This window comes from Anolis carolinensis, chromosome 3, assembly GCF_035594765.1.
Source record: "Anolis carolinensis isolate JA03-04 chromosome 3, rAnoCar3.1.pri, whole genome shotgun sequence".
NCBI classification, from domain to species: domain Eukaryota; kingdom Metazoa; phylum Chordata; class Lepidosauria; order Squamata; family Dactyloidae; genus Anolis; species Anolis carolinensis.
Window position 1 is genome coordinate 230,163,714 of NC_085843.1, and position 25,039 is coordinate 230,188,752.

Here is a 25,039-nt window from a genome sequence, read left to right on the forward strand (position 1 = left end):
GACCTCATGGGCCATCCAGTCCAACCCCCTGCCAAGAAGCAGGAATCACATTCAAAGCATCCCCGACAGATGGCCATCCAGCCTCTGTTTAAAAGCTTCCAAAGAAGGAGCCTCCACCACAGCCCGAGGGAGAGAGTTCCACTGCCGAACAGCCCTCACAGTGAGGAAGTTCTTCCTGATGTTCAGGTGGAATCTCCTTTCCTGTAGTTTGAAGCCATTGTTCCGCGTCCTAGTCTGCAGGGCAGCAGAAAACAAGCTTGCTCCCTGCTCCCTATGACTTCCCCCCACATATTTGTACATGGCTATCATCTCCTCTAAGCCTTCTCTTCTGCAGGCTAAACATACCCAGTTCTTTAAGCCTCTCCTCATAGGGCTTGTTCTCCAGACCTTTGATCATTTTATTCGCCCTCCTCTGGACGCTTTCCAGCCTGTCAACATCTCCTTTCAATTGTGATGCCCAGAATTGGACACAGTATTCCAGGTGTGGTCTGACCAAGGCAGAATAGAGGGGTAGCATGACTTCCCTGGATCCAGATTCTAACATTTGGATTTGTTTCAGTGTGTTAACAGGATAGGAAACCCTGCCATTTGAAATCTTTGTAAATATTTTGATCTTAAAATGGTTACACACACAGACATTGCAGGTATTTTGAAAATCTGTCAGGAATTGTGCTTCAGTCCCATCCAAGACAAATCCCAAATTCCTTGAAAAATTAAATCAAGAAAGGGAGAAGTCACAGGAAAGCTTTTAAATGTGTTGCTATATTATTGTCTTTAAATGTTCAGAATTTTGCCAATTTTGCTTTTCTTAGATTTTATTGCCAGTGGCCAAGTAACCAATAAGGAATTTCAATGCTAGGCACATGTGGTTAAGAGCATCAGCTGTCCAGCAGCTGCTGTCCAGAAGAGAAGCAAATCAAGTGGTCCTTACGTTCTTTTTCTGGCAGACATTTCAGTGCACGAGGGAGGAGTCTGTGAGCTGCTTCCAACAGTCCTCTCTTCAGAAGGAAAGTGGAGTATTTCACCCACACAGATTTCTCCTGTCGAAAGCGCTTCAGCATTGTGTTATACAAATCATCAGCTTCCTGAAAGAAGAGAAAGGATCAATCTAAAAATAGAGATGTTTTTGATTGGATTTTATTAAGGAAAAAAGCCACCATTATGAACAATGAACGAGGAGAGCTTGAATACATAAAGAACTTAAGTACATAAAGGTTAGACACCCAGCCTCCTAGTCTTCAAGAAACTGTGAAAATCACTAGTGTATATCTGTAGGTAAAGTATGTCCAGCACTTTGGGACTCTGAGGCGGAGCCACTGAATAGATAACAGAAACAAGCAGGTCTCCCTAGGCATACATTTCTTCTCATTTGCTCAGAAGGTGAATGTCTAATAATAATAATAATAATAATAATAATAATAATAATAATAATAATAATAATAATAACAACAACAACAAAAACTTTATTTATATACCGCCCTATCTCCTCAGGGGACGCTAGATCTTATCCAAAAATACTATCTCCAGCAAATTAAACAAAATAAAGCAGTTATTCTATTATTAGTTAATTTAAAAGAATTTAGTCCACAATTTACGTTGCTCTAATTGCAACTGTTATTATTACAACTGAAAATTTGCTATCCTGGAGTAGAAATTGGTATTCAGCCACATACCCAAAGCAATGGGCCATATCCCAGTACTGCTGGGAAGAGCCATGAAAAATAAAGCTGCTGTTACAATTAACAACCTCAGCATGAGAAATCCAAAGAAGAAATCTAGGACTGAGCTGGACTGCTTTACACCTAACTCTTCACAAGAACAACCAAACTTTTTTCCTGCCACATTCACAATCAGAAGTGATTTATAGCATCAGCATAATTGGACTCAACCTTATATTTCTCAGAGCCAGTGTAGATGTCTGCCAACTGTTGGAAGACTTTCAAAGGTTCATTGTACTGAATAGCTCTTTCAAAGACTTTCATCAGTGCCTCCTCTGTGCCATACATGTTCTCCAGGTTCAGCAGGGCAACCCATACATTGAGCTTCTCTTGTTCTTCTCTGAAAGTAAAAACAAATGAATATGGACCAAAGCTCAACCTTTTTCTGAATGGCCTATCCAAAAATTTAATCAAGTTGTTCTCACTACCAATAAAAGTTTCAAAGTGATAGCTATCTTAATTTGTTTTTGCATAAAAATAAAAAGAAGAAATCCAGCAGCACCCTTTAAGGCTAAGTGATTTATTTTAGCATGAGCTTTCATGGATTTTAATCCACTTCCTCAGAAAAAAAGACAAGACCAGAGTATAGCAGGACATAGAAAGGGGAAAACTGTAGTTCTGGCCATAGACCTACAAGACAGAATAAGAGGATACAAGCACTCTACCATGTTCACTCTACCCAGAAAGCACTCTACCCCTAAAGGGCTATGATTGTATGTATACACACACACAATTAAAGGAAGATTGGAAAGAGATAATGAAAGCTGGTGCATAACAACTGAGAAGAGATGTTTCACCTAAAGGAGATGGTTTTGAGTGCTCTTTCTGCTACAGCTCTGGCCTTCTCTATCTCTGTGGTCTGTAGATGAAACGCCATATACTGCAACCAGAGGATGGAGCTGTCAGGATTGCTAAGGACCAAGCGGTCAAAATCGTCTGCTGTCTGAGGCTTCCGGTTGGGGTCCATCAAGGCAGCTTCAAGTTTGGAGAGTTCCTTCTCTGCCTTCTGCTTTTCCAGCTCCCTTTGCTTCTTTGTTTGTTTCTTGGTCTTAAAAACAAATGGAAGAAGGAGAAGAAGGAGAATGACTTTTAGATACACAATTGTAAGAACACAATGCATTCATTAACATTTAAACCTACTTTTATCACAAGCACTACATATGTAGGGATTGGTAGAGGAAAACAGTTTAAGAGAGTAGGCGTAAGTGAAAATAAGTATAAATACTTATACAAACAGCCTCTTCTTTTCAGAGCAAAACATTCCAAAAATAAAACACAGATAAAATGTATGTAAAAGTCTAAGAAACAAAAAGCAAAATAACCATAACATGAACTTGATCCTAGGAGAAATGCAGTTCTGATCCTGATATAGCTGCTTTTCATTGTCTCTGATCATATCACAATCTCTTAATTTTGCAAGCATTATCTATATTCTCTCTAGATCAGCAAAAACTGAAATGCCAAGTTAAAAGATTAATAAACTTGGATGCTAGTTGCCTATAAACCATAGCAATAGCAATACTGCACCGTGGTCTCTGTATCATCCTCTTCCTCACTATCGGAGCTTTGTTCCTTTGGTTTCAACATGGCAGTATTCAGCACATTCAAGCCCTCCTCCCATGTAAAGCTTGTGGAAATCTTCAGCCTAGAAATTTCTTTTCTCTGCTGGTAGAAAAACAAAACATTGTGTCTACATTCATACACACATGGTGGAATAGAATCATAGAGTTGGAAGAGACCTCATGGGTCATCCAGTCCAACCCCAGCCAAGAAACAGGAAAATTGCATTCAATACTCCTATTCAAAATGAAAGCACTGCTCTAGCCATGCCAAAATATCCTTTCCATTCTTCAGGGGTTTACCTTCGATTTCCTCCCATACTTTTCTTCCTCTTCCTCCTCTCGACAGTAGATCTCCACACCACTATCATCATCTTCAGTACAATGCACTCTTTTCTTTGGCTTTACTTGCTGCTATTTTAAGAAAAATGTAATACAATAGCATTAAACAACAGTAATTTAAAAACACTTAACAAAGTGCATACTTGGTATATGTATATAAACATATGCATAAAAATAATAATTCAGTTGTGCAATGTGATAAATAAACATGCAGGTTTCTATCTCTATCAGGTTCAATGCTCCTTCCAGGACAAATACCTGTTCATTTTCTGAATTTCTTCTTTTTCGCTTTCTTGTCTTCATTAAGTTTGTGTTTGTTTCACTTGAACAAAGTTCTGGAATGATACTTGGGTTCCCAGTGTCTTCAGGAAGGAGGGAGAGCTCCACCAAATTCTCTGCTTTATTTATACTGTAGAATTGGATCACAAATGAAGGAAGGGGAAGAAAGAATTCAGCAGGACATAAAATCTATATAATACTTTTATTAAATATACAACATGCTTTACGTACATTAACTTGTTCAATCTCATGCAACCCATTAATGTAGTCATTATTATCATCATAATGAAAAGAGAGCAAGTTGGTTCTATCCTAACTGGTTCTATCATAAAACCATGGAAAAGGTTTATTAAGCTGCAAAAAAATTGTTTTTGCAGGACATCCTGATATAGTTTTTCAATTAATATCTCACAGAGTCTCAACCAATTTAACATAGCTTGTGGCAGCCACAAAAACTAAGTTTCTGGAGTATAGCAAGCACTTTCAAAGTAAGTACTACACAATTAAACAGGAAATAACACTTTCAAACCAGGAACGGAAAACCTTTCAAATTTTGTTATATAGTGTAAGGAACACCATATTACTAGGCCATTGTTTATGAGCGGGGGCAGGGGGGGTAGTCCTGGAACAAAATGCCAGAGGATACCAAGGGCTACCTATACAGGTATTTGTTCCTAGAACACTAGTTGCCCAGTACTTTAGTAATATCTCAGTACCAGCCTTTTACCCCTCAAATCTCACTGCTTTAATGTCCTTCCACTATATTTGCTACCCGAAATTCACTACTCCATTCAAGAAACTTCACACCTACCTGAAGACCTTGGCAGTGAGGAGTTGACCTGGATGAATGTATTTTGCACACAAAGAATGATCTGGTACACAGACAGGGGTGATACGTTGCAACGGGATGCAACCCACAACAGAGTCAGACAATCTGGCAACAGAAGAACACACTTATTTCAGCTGCTCCGGTTTATTTCAAAATATAAATCATTCTAACCCAAACTAAAGGCTCTCTTTCATATTCGCATACAGTGATACCCAGTCTGTACAAGACAAATTAAATGGCAGGGCCCCTGTAGACTGGGTTTTATGTACCTATATAAAATTTAAAAAATGTTGTTCATTAAATTTATATCCTGCCTTTCCATCACAAAACAGTTAACAGCAATAAAATGTAATGATTCCAAAAAAAATGAGCCAGATAAAACACATTAAGAAGGTTTTTTAAAAAACAGTTACTCCATATACTGAAGTATAAATACAGTGTTCCCTCACTTATCGCTGGGGTTAGGTTCCAGGACCACCCACAATAAGTGAAAATCAGCGAAGTAGGGATGCTATATTTATTTTAATATTTATACTTTATTTTAGTAGTTATACACTATTTTAAGTCTTTATCAACCAATCGTAGGTTGATAAATTGCTTCCTTCTCCTCCTGTTGCCGCTTGGGCTCCTTTTCTCTTCCTTTGCCTTCTCCTTCCTCCCTTCCTTAGGCTGTAAATTGTAATTTTTTATGATTACAATCGTTACAGTTTATTGACAAACCACAAAACAGCAAATCCACGAAAAGTGAACCGTGAAGTAGTGAGGGAACACTGTATAGTCAAAAATAAAAATAAAAAACTGGTAGACTTATTCACAGAACAATATGAATACTGTATCTTAAAAAGGAACCACCCTATTCTCTCAGTAGAGAGGCAAAAGGCAAGAGCATTGTCTGTCCTGGGAAAACCTTTAAAAAAGCACCATCCTCTTCTACTCTCTCATCATGACACCAATTCTGGTCTTTTTAAAAGCATGAGCAGCGAAATTGTGGTGGCAGAAGCCAGGGTCAGCTGGCTCCCAGAGACAATGCTGGCACTTCCCCTTCTCCATGGTATGACCCACAACTTATTCATAGGTAGGATCAAAATTTATAATCTTACCCCAAAAATATGCTCTTGATTTAGATATGATATTGACTTACACCAATTACACCAATTCTGGTCTTTTTAAAAGCATGAGCAGCGAAATTGTGGTGGCAGAAGCCAGGGTCAGCTGGCTCCCAGAGACAATGCTGGCACTTCCCCTTCTCCATGGAATGACCCACAACTTATTCATAGGTAGGATCAAAATTTATAATCTTACCCCAAAAATATGCTCTTGATTTAGATATGATATTGACTTACAAATGAGCATATACAGTAAACAAGACATGGTAGGACTGATGTTGTAGTACAGTAGAGTCTCACTTATCCAAGCTAAACGGGCCAGCAGAAGCTTGGATAAGCGAATATCTTGGATAATAAGGAGGGATTAAGGAAAAGACTATTAAACATCAAATTAGGTTATGATTTTACAAATTAAGCACCAAAACTTCATGTTATACAACAAATTTGACAGATAAAGTAGTTCAATACACAGTAATGTTATGTTGTAATTACTGTATTTACGAATTTAGCACCAAAATATCACGATATGTTGAAAACATTAACTACAAAAATGGCTTGGATTATCCAGAGGCTTGGATAAGCGAGGCTTGGATTAGTGAGACTCTACTGTACTAGGAAAACTAACAACTATCAATTTTTAAGCCTCGTATGTACTCAGAACTCAAAGGAATACAGGAAGGACTGGAGAAATTGAAGCTTGCAGAAGACAAACCAGCCTTTGATTATGAAGCAATTAAAAAAAGTGGAGAAGGCTATGTTCTCACTTTACATCTCTTGCCGTAACTACAAAACATATAGAAGGCTAAGATGGAAAAAGACACAGTCATCCCCATTACACAGTCATCAGCCTTGAGAAATGGCACTCTTAGCCCTCCTAGCTAGCCAAGCAACCTCAATAAGCCTCAGGGAACAAAACAAGACAATTCCTAAGGACACATTAACAGAAATATTCCCACTCAAGCTCATTATATGGCCAGAAAGGTAAGGCCCTCTCCAACTGATGGGATCTTCTAGGATGATCTCCCTTAGATATAACAAAGAAAGAAATAGTACTGACATTATAATATTCAGAAATCCTTTAAAGGGGACATCCTGCTTCCATACTATCAAATTCTGTTTTACATACATAGATTGAGAGAAGTGTATAAGTATCTTTTGAAACACAAATTAAGATCAAGCCTTAAAAAGCCACTGCTTTCCAATTTTACATACTTCAACATTATGGAATGTGTGTGTTGATGAAGAGCTATGATATGTGCTCACTGCATAAATCATCACAAGATGGTATACCAAATAGCTATTTCTCATAACTTGAACACATTTATATTTCCTTTGAAATGTAATATTCTGTTTTTACAAATAACATAGCAGATAGGATTGACATGGTGTAATTCAGCAGTTTTTTGTGCTTTGGCTGTTTTTGATCTTTGCAACAACAGAAACCAAATACATCACTCTTACAGCTAGGCACATGAATAACCAACGTTTGCACCAAATTCACTCTTATGGACAGCAAACAAAACTCACCTAAACAAAATACCTGTTGCTGTGATGGATTTCACATAGCCTCTGATGAGCTGATCCTTTTTAATATTATCGAGAGATGCGATTTCAGGGTCTTCTACCTTATTGTGGCTTTTGGGACTTACCCTAAGATAAAGAATGGAAATTGGTGAAATTCCCTTCTCCTTGCTGAGCAAAATAAATTGAAACTTCTGGAGAATGTAAAGTAGCATATCTGAAATTCAAGGAATGATGACAATCTCCATATTCATTTTAAGGTAACAATAGGGTGTTGGCTTTCATAGTTATGGGAAAAATGAAATGTAAAATCAATGATATAGTAGAAAGCCGAGTGTAGTATTTCTTTGTGTATCTGATCCTAAAATCAAGTGTCAACTTCACCAGATATTTATCTGATTTCCAATTGCAGTGGAATTAGTTTTTAGCTATACTCTAGAGCAAATGTTACACACTATAAGAACTAAATCTGAAATACCAGGCCAATTTATGCTCATTTTGATTATTTCTACAATAGGGTGTCACATAGGGTTTTAAAATATATATACGGTATATTTCTGTAGTTTATATTCAAAGTGCTGTTCCTTACCTGGATTGCCGAAGAGATAATTTTATTGTTTTATCTTCATCTGAAAGGACATAACATCTGTATGTAGGAAAAAATAAAACATGGTACTTTTGTAGACCATCCTTTACAGAAAATATCCCTATTACGTTATAAATATTTTGGTTATCTCATGTCTGGAATGCTGGAATGGACTCTACATAGGCCTATCTTTGGAAAAGGCTCTGAAACTATGCCCCAAAATTTGGCAGATTGTTATTTAAACTATATACAGGAAAAATATGAGCCCCTTATTTAAACTACTACATGGGTTTCAATTTATTTCCAAGCACAAAGCTTCACCCGTAGACTCCTATAAGCTCCTGAGACCGATCTGAGAGGCCTTCCTATGTAAACAAGGAATGCAAACCTTAGTCAGGACCAGGCAGATGGCTTTTACTGTGGCTTTGCCTTGGCTTAGGCACTCCCTCCCCTTGCCCTTCTTTAATGTGACTTCCAGAAGGCAGTAAAATGGTTTTAAAGTCCCCCTTTGGAGGCAAATGGCTTGTAGATGGTTGTTTTATTGTTCTATTCTTTACTGTTTCTCCCTTCAAATAATATGCACTTTCTCTACTATTGATTTTTGGCTTAACATCTATCAAGTTTCTTTGAGCTTTTCTTTTTAAGGAATGATGGGATATACATATTTATATAAAGTGCAATAGGCCTACATGGACTTTCCTGGACCTGAATTCATTTAGAATGAAATTTATTAAAAGAAGAACTAGAACTAGTTCGAGAAAGAACTATAAATAGTTTAAGAAAAGAAATAATTTATGGACAGGATGAGAACCTGAAGGCTACTGTCAAAAACACATACAAATAATATCAGAAGTTAAAATTTAGACTTCTTCAACATTTGCAATTGCCCTGAAATGTTCTGCCAGTCTGAATGTACACACAAGTGACAAGAAATCCCTTTTGAAAGAATTTCCCCCCACTTTTAAAAGATTTTGCTTCTGTTTTGTTTTCGCAGGAAGCTATTACCTGACAATCTTCCCAACGCTAAAGTCTTCTAGTGGCTGTTCAGTATATGAGTCACTGAGATGAAAAAGGCTAACTTTGCCAGTCCTTCCAAATGGAAGCGTAACTTGCAGGCCAACATGTGGAATCACGCTCTTTATGCAGCCTAGTGTGATGGTTCCTTTCTCTAGAGAGTAAACGCCTGCAATAAGGAGATTCAAAAGAGGTTATCAGACATTATAGGCCACACTAACTGTCAAGATGCTTGAATGTTAAATGAGTTCAATTTTGAACCTTCAGCTGTTTGCAGAGCTGAAAACTGTCAAAAGCAAGCAAGCACTTTTCAACAACTTTTTCCAACTGTTTGGGAGTTGTTACTGGAAGACAGCAGTTGAGTAGTGAATTAGTTATTTTTTATACTAAAATTCCCATCTCAAATGTTAGCCACACGCAGAAGATTCCTCTAGACTAGAGTACGGCATCAGAACTCCTACTGCACTGATGTAGAGCAGTGTTTCTCAAACTGTGCTCCTCCAGGTGTTTTGGACTTCAGTTCCCAGAAATCTCAACCAGTTTACCAGCTGTTAGGAACTATGGGAGCTAAAGTCCAAAGCATCTGGAAGAGCACAGTTTGAGAAACTCTGATGTAAAGAAAAAGACTATATCTGGGATGGGCAACTGTGACAAAGCTGGGGACAATTTTCTCATACTGGGTCCCTCCAAGGCCGTTTTCAATGTATTTAAAAAATAAATGGCCTCTCTTGGACATTTCCAGGAGGGCAATTTGTTCCCTTTCTTGGCCAAAAAAAGCAACTTGGGGGAATATGGAAGAGCTGACCACACTTGATCCACTTTTGAATTCAATAGCAGAAAGAATACATGAAAGCCATTCTATACGAAAAGAAAACAATTCCACAGAATTCAATATGGCTTATAGCCAGATAAGTGGATTATAATAACATTGTACTTGCTTTATGAATCCCATTAAATCATAGTTTGATGATTTGTGTGCAATCCAGAAGATGATGCTGCAAGCCTTTTGTTCATATACACTTTCAGCCTCCACATCATCAAGTTGGCAACATGTAGTCTCAATTTCACAGAATCTTGTCTTGTTGTTGGGCACGAACCAGAGAAGATGCCATACAAAAACTAGGGTTGCCTTAACAAGCCAATTTTATAATCCATAAAATCTGGCTTGTTTTGAGGCAGTCCAGAGTTTGCTATTGATTACATACTCAAGAAATCAAGAACCTATGCAAGCAAAACAAAATACAGTAGAGTCTCACTTATCCAACATTCTGGATTATCCAACGCATTTTTGTAGTCAATGTTTTCAAAACATCATGATATTTTGGTGCTAAATTCATAAATACAGTAATTACTACACAGCATTACTGCATATTAAACTACTTTTTCTGTCAAATTTGTTGTATAAAATGATGTTTTGGTGCTTAATTTGTAAAATCATAACCTAATTTGATGCTTAATAGGCTTTTCCTTAATCCCTCATTATCCAACATATTCACTTATCCAACGTTCTGCCGGCCCGTTTATGTTGGATAAGTGAGACTCTACTGTACTACCAGTGTCCTCCTCTCTGACAAATAGCATCTAGAAGTGGGAGTGCAGGCATGAGTACTCCTCTAGTTGACTGTCCAGACAACACTACATCATTATTTAGCACTGTGCCACTGTCCATAACCACAATTTATGTCTTCAAAACTATGACAAATAAAATAACAACTACTTTATAGGCAGATAATCTTTTAAGCTTGCTTCAGCCTTTGAAGGAAGCATCAGTGGCATGTCCATTCACTTTTTCTGGCAAATGAACTGAACCAGGAATGCCAGTGAGGGCTGGGAAATGATACAGAAATACTTTGAATAAACATATATACATATCCACATGTTTTCAGGACCCTAATGACAAATACAGAACTGCAGTACAACGATATTGGCACTTCCCTTTCCAAGATTTTAATGTAATGGGCTTTTCTTTTCATCGTACCTGACAGAGACAGATATACTTTGGTCCCAGTAGTGTCACAACCCGTCACTGTTGCAATCAAAGCCTGCCCGGTCTTGAAGAAATTCCCTGGTTTTTTTAAGATCTGAAAAGAGAGAGAGACCTGATATTACCAGTAAAAGAGGAGAGGTTCATAGTATGTTGTGTCTGCAAACAAGAATAATTCATAAAATATGCAAGATCCACAAAAATGGGCATTTTGGGCACCATTTGCTAGTGCTTGAACTTTGAAAAAAAATCTAGAATAATTAGAACTTTTATTTCTGTCCCTATTTGTAGAATTAGAGAGTATCTCTAAAGCTTTATCCATACTTGCAATCAAAATCTGACTAAAAAAGAAAGCTCAGTGTGTCCAATTGTTGTTTCTCCCACCTTTCCATACTAAAGGTCTTCCTATTACAAAGCAAACTATTGGAGAGATAAATGTTTTAAACAAATATGGAATGCATAGGAGACATGGGCATAACCAAAACAGAAAAAAACACAAGGAAAAGAATTATGTGGTATTTGTCAAGTCTAATTAAAATAGAAGCCACAAATGTTCCTGCCGCAATATGTTATTTCTCTTTAACATGATACACGCTTCCACAGACTAATTACAGCTTTCACCCTAGAAATCACTACAAGGACACACTCCTAACACTTCAATGGTGTTATGGCAGAGGAAGGTAATGGAGACACTTTCCTTTTCACTCTATTGCCTGTGTACAGTGATGGAGGCAGGACTGTAGCCAGAGGGGAGAGGGTTAGGGGTTCAACGCCCCCCCCCACTGAAATTTTTCAGGTTTAAAAAAAAATGGTTTATTTATGAATTTTAACTGATTAACCAAATCCGCATGAGTGTCCGCTGAAATTTATCTGAGTATCCACTGAAGTTTATCGATGGAGTCTGATTTCTATGTTATTTTCCACTATAGAACTATTCTTCATGATTCGCTAAAAGAAGTTTCACCCCCTCCCCCTCCAAAAAAATTTCTGGCTATGGTCCTGGGTGGAGGGCTGTTTTGTATCACCAAATCTGTATTACTGCCACCTTTCTTTCTCAGCCCTAGCCCACAGTGCCACGGTCTTCTCTCAGGCCTCCTCTTGAGGCCCAGGCAACTTTTATATAGCACTTACATTGCAATGGGGAGACCACTCTACTAAAATTTGACATCAGCTTTGATTCCAGAAGACCTTGGGATGACTTGGGGGCTACATGAGATGTAGTGAGCTCATGAGTCTCACAGGACCCATTTTTAAAATTCTTGCTTACCTGTGGATGCCCAGATGTTTGGCCTTCAACTTCCAGAAATCCTAACAGCTGGTAAAGTGTGTGGGATTTCTGGAAGTTGTAGGCCAAAACACCTGGGGACCGGCAGGTTGAGAACCACTGCTTTAGGGCATGCTAAACCATCTTGAATTTAGCCTTCCATGTATAAGAGCCCCGTGGTCCTTATTCCTTGATAATTGTTTACCTTAGGCTTCAGGGAAAGCAGTAGTTCATGGATTCTGCCTCTGATATCAGGGGTGACTTCCACCTCTAGCCATTTCTTTTCAGTATTGTACTGTGAACAGAAACCACAGGAGAAAAAACAAAACACTTCAGTATTCAGTTTTAAAAGATGGTGTGTGTATAGTTCTAAGAAAAACAACAAGGCAAAGCTGATTTATCCTCCCACCCGACCATTCACAAAAAAGGACCTCTAAGATGTAGGTTAGAAAAGTGGCTCCTAAGAAGAAACCGCAACCACTATCATAATTATTTTGGAGGCCACATTCCAAAAGACATAATTTCTTAACTTTGCCTTTGTATTCTGAAGGATTTCATTGTTTCTGAGTCTACGGTAGTCACAGACCCAGTGTTTAAAGGAAAGATATTACCTGCATTGAAAATCTGAATGCTTACCTTCTTAACAAAGCAAGTTACCGTTTGCCCGGGCTTGAAGAGTTTCAATGTCTCTTCTGATTTGTCATCTTCAGGGCCCAAGACTGTTTTGTTTTCTCCTTTTAGCTCACTGATCACAAGAGAAAGCAAAGCAATTATGCCTCTAAGGTTTGTATTGTAGCATTCTAACTCTTGACTGCTGCTTGTTTAAAATATGCTATCTCTACTCATGCCTTTTTTGTATCATCATCATCATCATCATCATCATCACCACCATCACCATGCTTTTTCTTTTCCAAAGGAGACTCACAGTGAGATACACTTTCTATTGAGAAAGTAGTCCAGTCAAGAAGCTGCAATCACAGCAACAGAAAGAAAGATCCACAGCAGAGGAACAAAAAGAAGTGAATTTACCAAGACCCACTCATTACTTAGAAGAATAAGAAAAGCTGGTTGTTTACATAGGATTGTTCAGACTGGAATCATTGTATGTTCCAGTAACCTGTGAATGGTTTGGATTCTAAGTTGCTCCACGGTTAATGCATGGAGGGGGAAATTCTGCCAACTCTTCCTTCTCGCACCCCCCCCCCAAACATTTTGCAACCTGATGCCCCAGAATTGTTGAGTCCACAGAAGGAGACCAGTTCCAATGAACTGAGCAACCACTGTAAAATATTTAGCACCAGGAATATCTAGGTTCCTGCAACTAAAGATAAGATGGGAAGACCAATAGCTTGAGCCACTCCCCTTTTCCCCACCAACATTTCCAGTCTCAAATTTGCAAGTTAATCCAATATTTACTTTTTGTATAATATCTGGCCTCCCCTTTTCAATATAAGGTATGATCCCAGAACCTGCCAGGGAATTTTATAGTTACGGTCATTCAGCATCCAAAGCTGAAACTGATTACATATTTGTCTAATATGTACCCCTCACACAGTTTCAGTGGTGATGAACTTTAGGTACAGGTTTCCTGTTCTGTTCTTAGCATTCAAGACAAGAATTGTGCAAATGGCTGAAATACATTTGACATGTTTTAAGGTTTCAACTCAATACATATATTAAAAGGATTCCTTACCTTGGTCGGACACTGAGCTCTGGCCATGTTTGAGTGAAGTGGGGATGGGTGATAGGCAAATATCTGAAACAACAGATTTAACACCCAGATTATAAAACTGAGAGTAAATCAGAATGTCATCTTTGCTCTATCTGATCTAGTATTACAAAAGAAAGAACAAAAATTATTTATTAAAGACAAAAAAACAATTTTAAAAATAAAAAAACTCACTTATATCCCATCCATCTAAACAAGGGGTGAGGAACTTGTGACCCATTAAATCTCATTCCCATCAATTCTCATCCCTGATGGGAATTAAGAGTTCAACAACAGCTGGAGAATCCACAGGGCCCCCAGTACAGATGGTATGCAACTATTAGCTGAATTTTGTTGGGCCCTAAGCATTGAACAGGTTTCTATTCTCTCTCCTCATCTGCTTTAAAAAGTGGACATCCTCAAAGACATCACACAGCTTGTCTAATCTCATAAACATTGCTAGTAAGTAAATGGGAGACATGTCCTATTCTGGATACCCTTCTACATCAACGAAATATCAATTTTACCTCTATATCTGCTCTACAAGAAAACAGGTATTTATGGGGAAGCATAAATCACACCATCTATGTTTCATGTTATTTGAAGTAGGACTGATAATTATAAATGAAATTATAAACAAGAAAAGTATGGTATGTCTGGACTATGGATACATGTGGAAAGAGTTATGCCTGTCATATTATTAAGTTACAAAAATAAGAAATGAGACACTCCTAATCTAGAAACATTTATCTTACCTGTGAGTTCTAATTTCTCTGCCTCCAATGACCCGGGCAGTCACTTTCTGCCCAACCTTCAGAAGGGATGTTGGGAAGGTGCCTTCGAAAACATCATCCACAATCTGGGAAGCATGAATGGAGCCCATCAGGTGGTCATCAATTGCCACCAGGACGTGGGTGGGCTTGACAGACTTCACAGTTCCTTTAACCACGTCCCCTACGCACAGTGAGTGCTTCACTGTGGGCAAGGTTTCTTCGAGTGCCTCTGAGTCACGCCGTGACCGAATTGCAGTCATTCTCTTCCCTGGTGCTTGCACCGCAAGCAAGAGCCCATAATCACCTCTCTCTACCATTTTCAGAACCACCATGACGGACTGTCCCATCTTCAGTTTTTCAGAATCAAACCGGAATGTGTCATTGAAGTGCGAAGTCACAGGGATAGCAATCAGTTGCCCTGTTCCTATCAGTGAAGCAACTGAATACTCTGTTGCCACATGTTGTACAATGGCCTCATATTGAGAGTCTAAGGTTAACTGAAATGCAGAGAAATGACATTGAGAGAGCTACAGCAAACAAATATTTGGTAGAGTCATGTGCATACATTTATCCTATGGCAGTGGTTCTTAACTCGTGGGTCCCCAGATGTTTTGGCCTTCAACTCCCAGAAAGCCTAACAGCTGGTAAACTGGCTGGAATTTCTGGGAGTTGTAGGCCAAAACTCCCGGGGACCCACAGGTTTAGAAGACAGCTTTCACATATTCTTATAGGCATTCCAGTATAAATTCTGTATGTGCATCCCAATTCTAAAGAAGTTGTGTATTTCTTTTATGTGAGTCTGACATGAAACAACTGAACATGTGTTTCTCTTAGCAATGAGTAATTCATCATACCTTCTTGGGCTTGGAGGACAGCAGCTCCTCCCGAAGAGACACATAAATCTTTGCTTTCAGATAATCAATGTAGAGAACCACAGCTTCTGCTTTTTCACCCACTGCTACATTTTTGCCTTTAAAAAATCACAACATAATTACCTGATGACAGTATACCAAACAAGCACAAATAAACAACTAAGAACGAGATCAGCTATTTTAAAAAAACAAGAATGTATCCTTCCTTGTCACACATACTCTTCTGCATTACAGAGAAAGAAACAATCCTCTGCCGTAAGTGATTTATAACCTTAGAAACAGGTTATAGAAGAGTGTGCAACAAGAGGCAAGAAAGACAGGCCAAGAGATGTAACCTACCTCCAAGATGGCTGTGAGCAGCCACGACAGTCAACCCATCAGCACAAGTGCCCCTGAAAACTGCTGAACCATCTGTTTCAACTTTGTGAACAACCAATTCCAGTTTCTGTGCCGGTTTTATTTCACAGAGTCTCTGGGCCACACTTGAATCATCTGGGGACAAGCAGAAGTAAATTTCATTTTCATTTTAAATCTATACTATGAATCTCTGAGTAACTCTTACTTTTTAAAAATATATTCAAATCAGTGGGTTTGATTATTTTGAAAGATGAAGTATGAGATACAACTGACTTTCGAATACTGCCTCCTGTGTGTTTATTCTATAAGCAGACAATAATAAGCACCTGAGGAAGTAAACTTGGCCTACCAAAAACGTATGCCACTACCTTCATTTTCTCAGTCTTAAAGGTACCACAAGATCCTTTTGCATATACAACAAGTCACCCAGAATAACCACAAGTTTAACCCAAAGCAGAATACAGTAGAGTCTCGCTTATCCAACATAAATGGGCCGGCAGAACGTTGGATAAATGAAAATGTTGGATAATAAGGAGGGATTAAGGAAAAGCCTATTAAACATCAAATTATGTTATGATTTTACAAATTAAGCACCAAAACATCATGGTTTACGACAAGTCTGCCACTTGTTTGGGAGTGTGACTGCACCTGTGTCGTTGTTGAGTGTGTTGGCCCGCTGTGCGTTGATGTCTAGAGAAACAGCTGTGGATCCGGGTGGGAAGCAGACTGCATTGGATAATACAGAACTTTGGATGAGCGAAGGTTGGATAAGCAAGACTCTACTATACTATGAATCACAACTTTTCTTTTTTAAGAAAAAAATGGAAGCTTCCTTGTTTCTGTGATTAAGTGCTCACTGGTTTTGCTCCAAAATCAAATTTTTCAAATGCAGCCCCCTCTGACAATAAGTGGCACAATCCATGTGCTGCATTTCATATCTCCAGGTTCTCTTACCTCTTTTCTTCATTATGCTTTTGATTTCCTGCAGCTCCTTAAAGTACTGCAGCAGCAAGGAGAAGCTCTGTGAAACAGAATCCTCAGAGGAGCAGTCAGACAATTTCAGGGACAGCAGGATGCGCTGCTTCTCTTCATCGATGTTGGTCACTTTGGCAATCACAGTCTGGCCTATCACAAAATGATCTTTGGTGTCTGTCACAAACTTGTCACTCATTGCCTGTGGTGATTAAGAAAAGATTTAAACGTTCTCCCTTAGAATGCCACATCAGTATGAATATCTCCAAAGGAAAAGAATATATTTCTAAACACTACCTTATAAGCAAACTCTTTCTTGGGTGGAACAACAAACAACCCATGCCTATAATTGTTTTACATTTTCCCTCTTTCTGGGGTTTTTCCTTTGCTTCCTATTCTTCAGCAGGAAACTTATGAAATAAGAGTATCTAAAATTTCTCCCGTTCTTAAACAATAGAATTATTTTGTACAATTATTTTGTGCATATGTGTGAGCTTACTAATGGCATATTTAAAATTCAAGAATACACACAACCAAGAACAATCTTGCCTCCAATTTTACTTTGCAACATATGCTTAAAAGCATACTGTTCAATAAACTTCTCTCACTCCCCTTCTACACTAGAAAAGTCAATCCTATTGAAAATTTGGGGTCTTGAGGGAAAACACAGCTGAGACATAAGAAAGTTTCAAAAATACTTTTTTAATATCTCTGAGGAAGGCAGTTTATACCAAAGACAGAGCAACGTGTCTTACCGACTTGGGAGCCATCCCTGTCAAACCATATGGAAATTCCACAAAGACACCATAAGGCATGATGTTTTTCACAAAGCCAGTCAGCAGCAATCCAGGCTCAAGGTCAGAGAAGTTCTTTACTGCATGTTCCTCCTGTGCAGCCAAAACCAGCGTTGGCTTCCTACTTAGTGTCTAAAAACATTGGGTCAAGGAATAAATCAATGAAAATGAGAGATTTGAGGATTTCTTGCTCTTGTCATTCTGAGACAGACACTTCACTAAAACTTACCAATATGAGATATAAGCAGTTTAGGCATCAACGGCACATAGGCCACAAGGCCAAATGTGCTGTAACAGATCAACACTTGTTTAGTTTCCAATCAGAAAAGTACAAAGGGAAGGGAGAAGGGGTAAAGGGAAGGGAAAAAGAAGCATCATCACCATCATCATATTAGCAACAAGGTTCCATTCATTCCTAATTAGCAGAGAAGGCACTATTTTTCCTGACACGAAAAAAAAAACCCAAAGAAATTTAGTCTATGAGCCATAGGACTTATATAAACACTCAGAGAGGAAGCCATGTTAGTCTGGAATATCAGTATGTAAAGGTATCTGGTAGCACATTAGAGATAACTGATAGAATGAAGTTGGCAACATCTGAGGAAGTAGATCTGGTTTGCAAATGCTGATGAGTCATTCTCTCAGCTGTTGGGACTTCAACCGGCGAACCACATACAAGGGAACAAGTTCCATTATTCCAGACAATACTTTCATGGGGTTAACGTTTGATAACCCAGAGCTATGAAGAGAATCAAGCTATCAACTGTAAGCCATAGGTGAAACATTCCCAGATTGAAGTGTTTGAGGAATGGAGTGAAAAAAGGGGAAGAATAATTTAGTACTCACAGTCTACAAATTAGGCATGGTGCAATCCTAAAGACATACAATTAACACAGAGAGAATTTTATAAGGCATGATTAGCACCTAAAGAAGAAGGGTGTGCAATATACTCAAAGTTAAGACAATAGTACAAAGGCAAATGGGCTAACCAAAGGTCTGGGAGAAAAGGATACAAGATGACGTCCCTTGCTATGCAGACACACAACACTATGCAGAAGATCATCTTCTTTGAGCCAATGACTCCAGAGTTTGCTATGGGACACGTAGTCAGAGAGATGCATCATAGGAAGATAAGCAGAAATGTTGTTTGGTAAGATTGTAATATCTAAGCCGTCATCTTTCTTCTTCAAAATTTTCACATCAGCAACCTAAGAATACAACAATGAGGACAGGTTTCAAATATTATCACAGGGCTGGGCAACTTCCAGGAGGCAGAAGGCTACGGAACTCTCATTTTATTCCAGCAAGATTGTATTTTTTTTAAAAAAAGAAACATAAGACACTTTGAAAGTGTAAAAATACTAAAGCCTAAAAGGGGCACAGAGGCCCTGAAAATAGATCCCAATGGCTATCTTTATAACAGCTTCCAGAAGGATCAGTATGCCATTTCTTGGGGCTAAATATTCAAGGACTGTATGTAGCCTACAACTGCTGTTCTCATACCTCTGCACTATCACCTAACAATACAAAATATCACAGTGATGTTTTGCTAAATACAATGACCTTGGTAATAGAAGCTAACGTTACTTTTATGTGAAGAAAACCCTGAAGTTAGAAGAACTTCCAAGTTCTATTTATTTATTTACAGTATTTATATTCCGGCCTTCTCACCCCGAAGGGGACTCAGGGTGGGTCACAATGTACATATATGGCAAACATTCAATGCCATTAGACAAACACCAGACAGACACAGAGGCTATTTAACTTCCCAGCTTCTGGCTTTGTGAGGATATATTCGATTCCAGCCACAGGTGGAGCTGCTGCTTCATCATCCACTATGACGACGAGTCCTTTTTGGATGGAGTACTTCCTCATCTGGTGTTGTAAATCAGTTAAATTAACTCCCCTTATAAGCGGTCCCTAAATTTTCCTACTTGACAGATGCAACTGTCTTTTGGGTTGCTTAGGTCAACAACGAGCAGGGCTATTTTTTATTTTAATTGTCGGGTGCTAACTCCGACATGGTCTGGCCTTGAACTCATGACCTCTTGCTCATAGTGATTTATTGCAGCTGGCTACTAACCAGCCTGCGCCACAGCCCGGCCCCACTAAAGAGTACTAAATTTTGGATGCAATAATTATATCATTACAAAGATATAACAGCCTAGGACTAAAAAAAATTATGTTCACCAGAAGACACTAACAGAGTGAGAAGTATCCAATGACAAAGTTCATAATGCTTTCTCCTGTATAGATTCACATTTTAACACAATCACTTTGAGAACCTGATTGAGAAATCACAAAAAAGAAAAACAAACACTATGCCTGCAAAGATTGGCATCTCAGCCTAATTGGCACATTTTATCAGATTTTAGAGTCCCCATTATCTTCACAGAAACATTCACAATTCCAGCAGGGAGCAAAAAGGGAATGTTTTATAATAAATTACCTGTGCATTTTCATATATTTTTTCCTGTTTCTTTGAAGTCTTTTCACCTCGACCAGTCTTATCAAGAGGATTATCTGTCAGATTAAATGAGAGGAGCACTTTCCCCTGTTCAGGTTCACATTTTAAGACCATAACTTTGACCACCTGGTTGGGAAAGCATGAAAAAGCAAAAGCAAACACATACATTCATCTCCACACTTAAAAGGCAGATCCATCTTGAAAATTTATAAAGGGCAATTAAAGAATCTTGGGAAGTCTTCCTTAACTTTGATCATTTCTGTTTTGACCCTACAATAGTCTTAATTGATTTTATGTATTGTTAGATACTGTTTTTGTGTGGGCATCGAATTGTTGCCATTGTTGTAAAGCGCCCTGAGTCCCTTCGGGTGAGAAGGGTGGGATACAAATGTTGGAAATAAATAAATACATTTCCTTGTACCCCATTTATACCATTCTTCCCTTTCTACTGTTTATGACTTATGCGTTCTGCATCATTGAATTGGATTTGTGTTTCTGTAAAGCAGTGGTTCTCGACCTGTGGGTCCCCAGATGTTTTGGCCTACAACTCCCAGAAATCCCAGCCAGTTTACCAGCTGTCAGGATTTCTAGGAGTTTAAGGCCAAACCATCTGGGGACCCACAGGTTGAGAACCACTGCTGTAAAGGCTACGTTTGTTAGTGCAAAGTGGTTTCAAGTTCTAATAGGTTGAGACAATTATTAAAATAATATTTTAAAGAAAACTCAGAACATGTTATTTTATTCTATTTTATAGACTTAAGAACAATATTCTACAAATAAGATATATTTTATATTGTAGAAATTAATTATTTCCCACATGTTTAAGGATATTTTGCAAATATAAAATATTCTTGTATATATCTGACTCAGTGCTTACCTGGCCTTCATAGAAAACCTCCTGAGGAGGAGTCAATGGTGGCAAACCAAGCTCATTCTTAGGGACCAGGCCTTTTATGTCATTGTAGAATTTCACGATGCAACCAAATTCTCTTGCACAAACCACAAAGCCATGGGTGATCAGGCCTGGCTTAGCATCTTCATAACTGGCCAGGATAGGTAGTTTGGAATTGACAAGTGTTTTTTTTAACGTCAGCACAATCTTCCTTGCTTCAGGGATGGAGACAAGAACCTGGAAGGAAAGAACATTAGAATAATACACACTGACTATGAAAACTGGTTTTGTCCCAAAATTAAAGAAAAAGGAAGCCTATTACTAGAGTACAAAGCTGGAAACTTTCCATGCAAGAAAAATGGTCCCTGGTCAAAAAATACCATTGGTCTGCCCCTCCCCAATGGAGTCAAAGGGCACAGGCACCCCTCCCCCCCCCCCCCCCCCCCCCCAGCATCATGGGCAAACTTTGGCTCTCCAGGTGTTTTGAACTTCATCTCCCACAATTCCTAATAGCATATTGGCTGTTAGGAATTGTGGGAGTTGAAGTACAGAACACTTGGAGGGCCAAAGTTTGCCCATGCCTGATCCAGAGGGACTCCCAACACTTCCCAGTTCCAATAGAAATAATGGCCAAGCACTTTTGGGAAAAGTGTGTTGAAGCTAACTTATCTATGAGACATAAAGTTCATTTTTTATAATTAAGACTGCTAAATAACTTTATGTGAAGCAGAAGCAACCATTATTCTTTTAAGAAAATGAGAAGAGCAATTGTATCACATGCATGTCGGGTAAATTAAGTGTGGATTTTCTGAAGAAACAGTAGTTTACTAAGTGGAGTCATTCTGTAGTACAGTGCATGGCAAGGTTGAAATAAGTACTGAAGTGATAACAAACTGGTATAAAAGACTGGTACCAATAGGATTTATCTATATTATTTGTACTTAATTCTTTCGCTTACTACTTCAGAGCAGAACACAAAGGATTTTCATAAACTAACTTGTGACTAATTAGACTGGGAAACAGGAACTTGCTCACAGATACTGTACACAATGCACATCACAGCTATAAACCCAGCAAATTAAACACATAAACATGACAGAGGCAGAAGAAATGCACCCTGGCCTCGGAACAACTCATGTTTATTATTTTTTTTACAAAAAGATCATTAGGACAGCACAGAATTTTTAAAGTTATTTCTTATAGGGAGAACTTACCCTGCACTTGACAGAAGCCCCCTCGCTGTATTTCTTTTCTGGTTGTTTCAGAGGCACATCTGCCAAATGCAAGCAAGGGACCAGGCCCTTGATGTACTCAGTCAACTTTACATGCATGCCAAATGGCTTCAGAGTCAATATGGTGCCCTAAAGTCAGAAAGAAAAATGGTCAAGAAACAATGCTGTGGTCTATCTGACTGTATTGTAATGCTGAAACATAAAAGATTAAATTGCAGAATAAATGAAGACGAGTTGACTACTTTAGAGAATTTGGAGTCCTTTTCATTGGGGATCTTTAAAGCAATATATTTTTGCATGGCATTGCATTAGATAACCCTTTTTAGTCGCTTCCAAATCTATGATTGTGTGATTTTAAGTACAATGGACTCTCCCAATGGGAAAAAGTGCTGATCTTTAGAGTATGGCTAAAAATCAGCAGTGAAATGCAACATTATATCAATGTTACAATTCAGGGTTTGGGCCAACATGACTAAGTAAAAATAAAAATTTCCCCTGACATTAAGCATAGTCATGTCTGACTCTGGGGGTTGGTGCTCATCTCCATTTCTAAGCCGAAGAGCTGGCATTGTCCATAGACACCTCCAAGGTCATGTGGCCGGCATGACTGCATGGAACGCCGTTACTTTCCCGCCGGAGCGGTACCTGTTGATCTACTCACATCTGCATGTTTTTGAACTGCAAGGTTGACAGGAGCAGGGGCTAACAGAGGGAGTTCACTCCACTCCTCACATTCGAACCTGGGACCTTTCTTTCTGCAAGTTCAGCAGCTCAGCGCTTTAACATGCTGTGCCACTGGGGGGCCCTGCCTACATAACTACAACATAACATATCAAAAGATCTTAACATTTGCTGAATAAAATTAGATAAAAATTGGATGACTACATAATAAATGGATGATTAAGACTGTAAAGAGGGTTGAGGCAGAGTAAGGTCTGATAACTGAACCTACTTCCAGAACTTGTCCAGGATGAATATCTTGATATTTCAAAAATGGAGCATCCATAATATTTCTGCAAATTTTAAAGAAAAAAAATTAGACAAAAAAGCTCTAACCTATTGAGACTATTTACAAATTTAGGAAGTCTTTTAGAAACCGGATTTATGCAAATTAAACTAGAATGAGACAAGAAGCTTACTGTTTGAGAGACAACAGTGCCATATCATCCATTAAGCTGTACTCAATAATTCGACATTTATGCTCGTTTCCAGGCTTAAACTTCTCTGGTTTGAAAGACAGGCGTGAATCTGAAAGATGTTTTTGCTATAAAAAAGGTAATAAAAAGATTAAACAATTCGTTTGTTTATTATCAACCTTGCTGTACTCCAAAAATACAAAGCCAAGAGAACTGATTAAATTTCATATTCCTATATGCATTATGGTGCACTCATTCTGAGAGTTTTTTCACATATACACTTTATTCATAGCACAAGTAATCAGTATTATCATACTACAAAAGAGTCTAGAAAAGCTTTTAGGATAATCTTTGGGCTGTGTATTTTCTGGATGCTCCTCAGTAAAACTCACACTCTGACAATCATTGTAAGACTCGTACTCTGACAAATGCTGGACTACAACTATTTAGTATTAATTCAATGATAGGTGAAATTATACATTGCTGCTCTATAAACAAAAGATGATGTATTTGGAAGAGTTATTCCACTATAAGGCATAACGGGCATTCAGGAACGTACATGTGCAAAACCTAGGCTGCCATCATCCAGCACAAAGATGGCACCCGTTTTGGAGAGGAAGGTCTTCACTTTTGAGTTTTCCACTATCATCCCAATCCGATCGCTACACAGCTGGCTGAGCTGGGTACCAGGCTGAAGGAAGGCTGGGCGCAAAGAGAGGCGTATTGCCTTGGTAGTGGGATTATTGGAAAGAATACAGGCTTTTACCTGAAGGAAAAATGCAAAATGAAAGAGAATGTTTAAAAATGTTTGGTGCTTTGTTAGACAAATAAAAGATATACAGAGAATATTATCTTCACCGTTCTTATCCATCCTAGCCCACAAGATTGTGGGATAAACAACATAAAATGCACTTGTAAGGATGTTATGAGTTAAAGGGAATTATTGATATGATTTTATTTGTTTATTAAAAGGAAAAAAAAGGGGAGTTATGTATTGACGAAGACAGGTCTCACATAGAAGCCTGTGGAAGCAGTTGCCATAGCAACGTAGCCTCTCCTTGGAGAAGAAGGGGGCGTGGCTTAGTTGGCAGTTGAAGCCTGTGCCTTTTGAAAAAAACAATTGCTGTTAGATTTCTGAGGAAGTTAGCAGCTGTGGGGAATCAGCAAAAGAGACGCTGCTCTTGGACAGTTTTAGGTAGTAAGGAAATAGAGGATTGGTCACAAGCAGACGGCAGCTTATTGTCGCTCAGGGGAAAGGCTGAGAATATAAGTTGACCGGGAGTTTAGTCTACTGTTTTGAAGAGAAGTTATTTAAGAAATATCCATGCAAACAAGACAGCATTGTAACCTAAGATCCTGAAACGTTTACGTATTGCAACCACACGCTTATGTACAAATAAACTTTGAATTTTGTTGTTCATAAAGATCAGTCTCCTTGCCTCACTGTGAGCCTGAGGGAAAGCCATTACCATTCGTCAAATACGTTAAAAAGACATTACCTCACGTTGGTGGCAGTTACCATACCTATCTATATAAGTTACCGTACTTCCTTATATAAGTTACCATATTTACTCATTTAAACCCATCAGTTCTGTTATCCTTCCTTATCCACTAAATCCTCCTGATATATATAT

General features: G+C 38.5%; 1 protein-coding gene across 4 annotated transcripts in view; it reads right to left on the reverse strand.

Annotated features, from left to right (window-relative positions):
• pdcd11 (programmed cell death 11) overlaps positions 1–25,039 on the reverse strand; it is a 45,244-nt gene that overhangs the window by 1,648 nt on the left and 18,557 nt on the right. Inside the window, exons 9-34 of one of the 4 annotated variants that reach the window (XM_062976302.1) lie at positions 23,965–24,171; positions 23,409–23,533; positions 23,222–23,282; positions 22,252–22,398; positions 21,023–21,274; positions 20,128–20,271; positions 18,692–18,886; positions 17,640–17,810; positions 16,867–17,086; positions 15,895–16,047; positions 15,538–15,653; positions 14,666–15,180; positions 13,896–13,958; positions 12,839–12,947; positions 12,408–12,497; positions 10,933–11,035; positions 8,946–9,123; positions 7,944–8,000; positions 7,361–7,483; positions 4,710–4,832; positions 3,878–4,028; positions 3,581–3,688; positions 3,246–3,380; positions 2,516–2,766; positions 1,890–2,058; positions 932–1,085 (exon numbers count right to left, since the gene is read on the reverse strand). In XM_062976302.1, coding sequence (XP_062832372.1) covers positions 932–1,085; positions 1,890–2,058; positions 2,516–2,766; positions 3,246–3,380; positions 3,581–3,688; positions 3,878–4,028; positions 4,710–4,832; positions 7,361–7,483; positions 7,944–8,000; positions 8,946–9,123; positions 10,933–11,035; positions 12,408–12,497; positions 12,839–12,947; positions 13,896–13,958; positions 14,666–15,180; positions 15,538–15,653; positions 15,895–16,047; positions 16,867–17,086; positions 17,640–17,810; positions 18,692–18,886; positions 20,128–20,271; positions 21,023–21,274; positions 22,252–22,398; positions 23,222–23,282; positions 23,409–23,533; positions 23,965–24,171 — 4,120 coding nt within the window. Of the gene's footprint in view, positions 1–931; positions 1,086–1,889; positions 2,059–2,515; positions 2,767–3,245; positions 3,384–3,580; positions 3,692–3,877; positions 4,029–4,709; positions 4,833–7,360; positions 7,484–7,943; positions 8,001–8,945; positions 9,124–10,932; positions 11,036–12,407; positions 12,498–12,838; positions 12,948–13,895; positions 13,959–14,665; positions 15,181–15,537; positions 15,654–15,894; positions 16,048–16,866; positions 17,087–17,639; positions 17,811–18,691; positions 18,887–20,127; positions 20,272–21,022; positions 21,275–22,251; positions 22,399–23,221; positions 23,283–23,408; positions 23,534–23,964; positions 24,172–25,039 lie in introns of all 4 variants that reach the window. The other 3 variants (XM_008106583.3, XM_008106582.3, XM_008106581.3) reach the window with 3 other exon arrangements.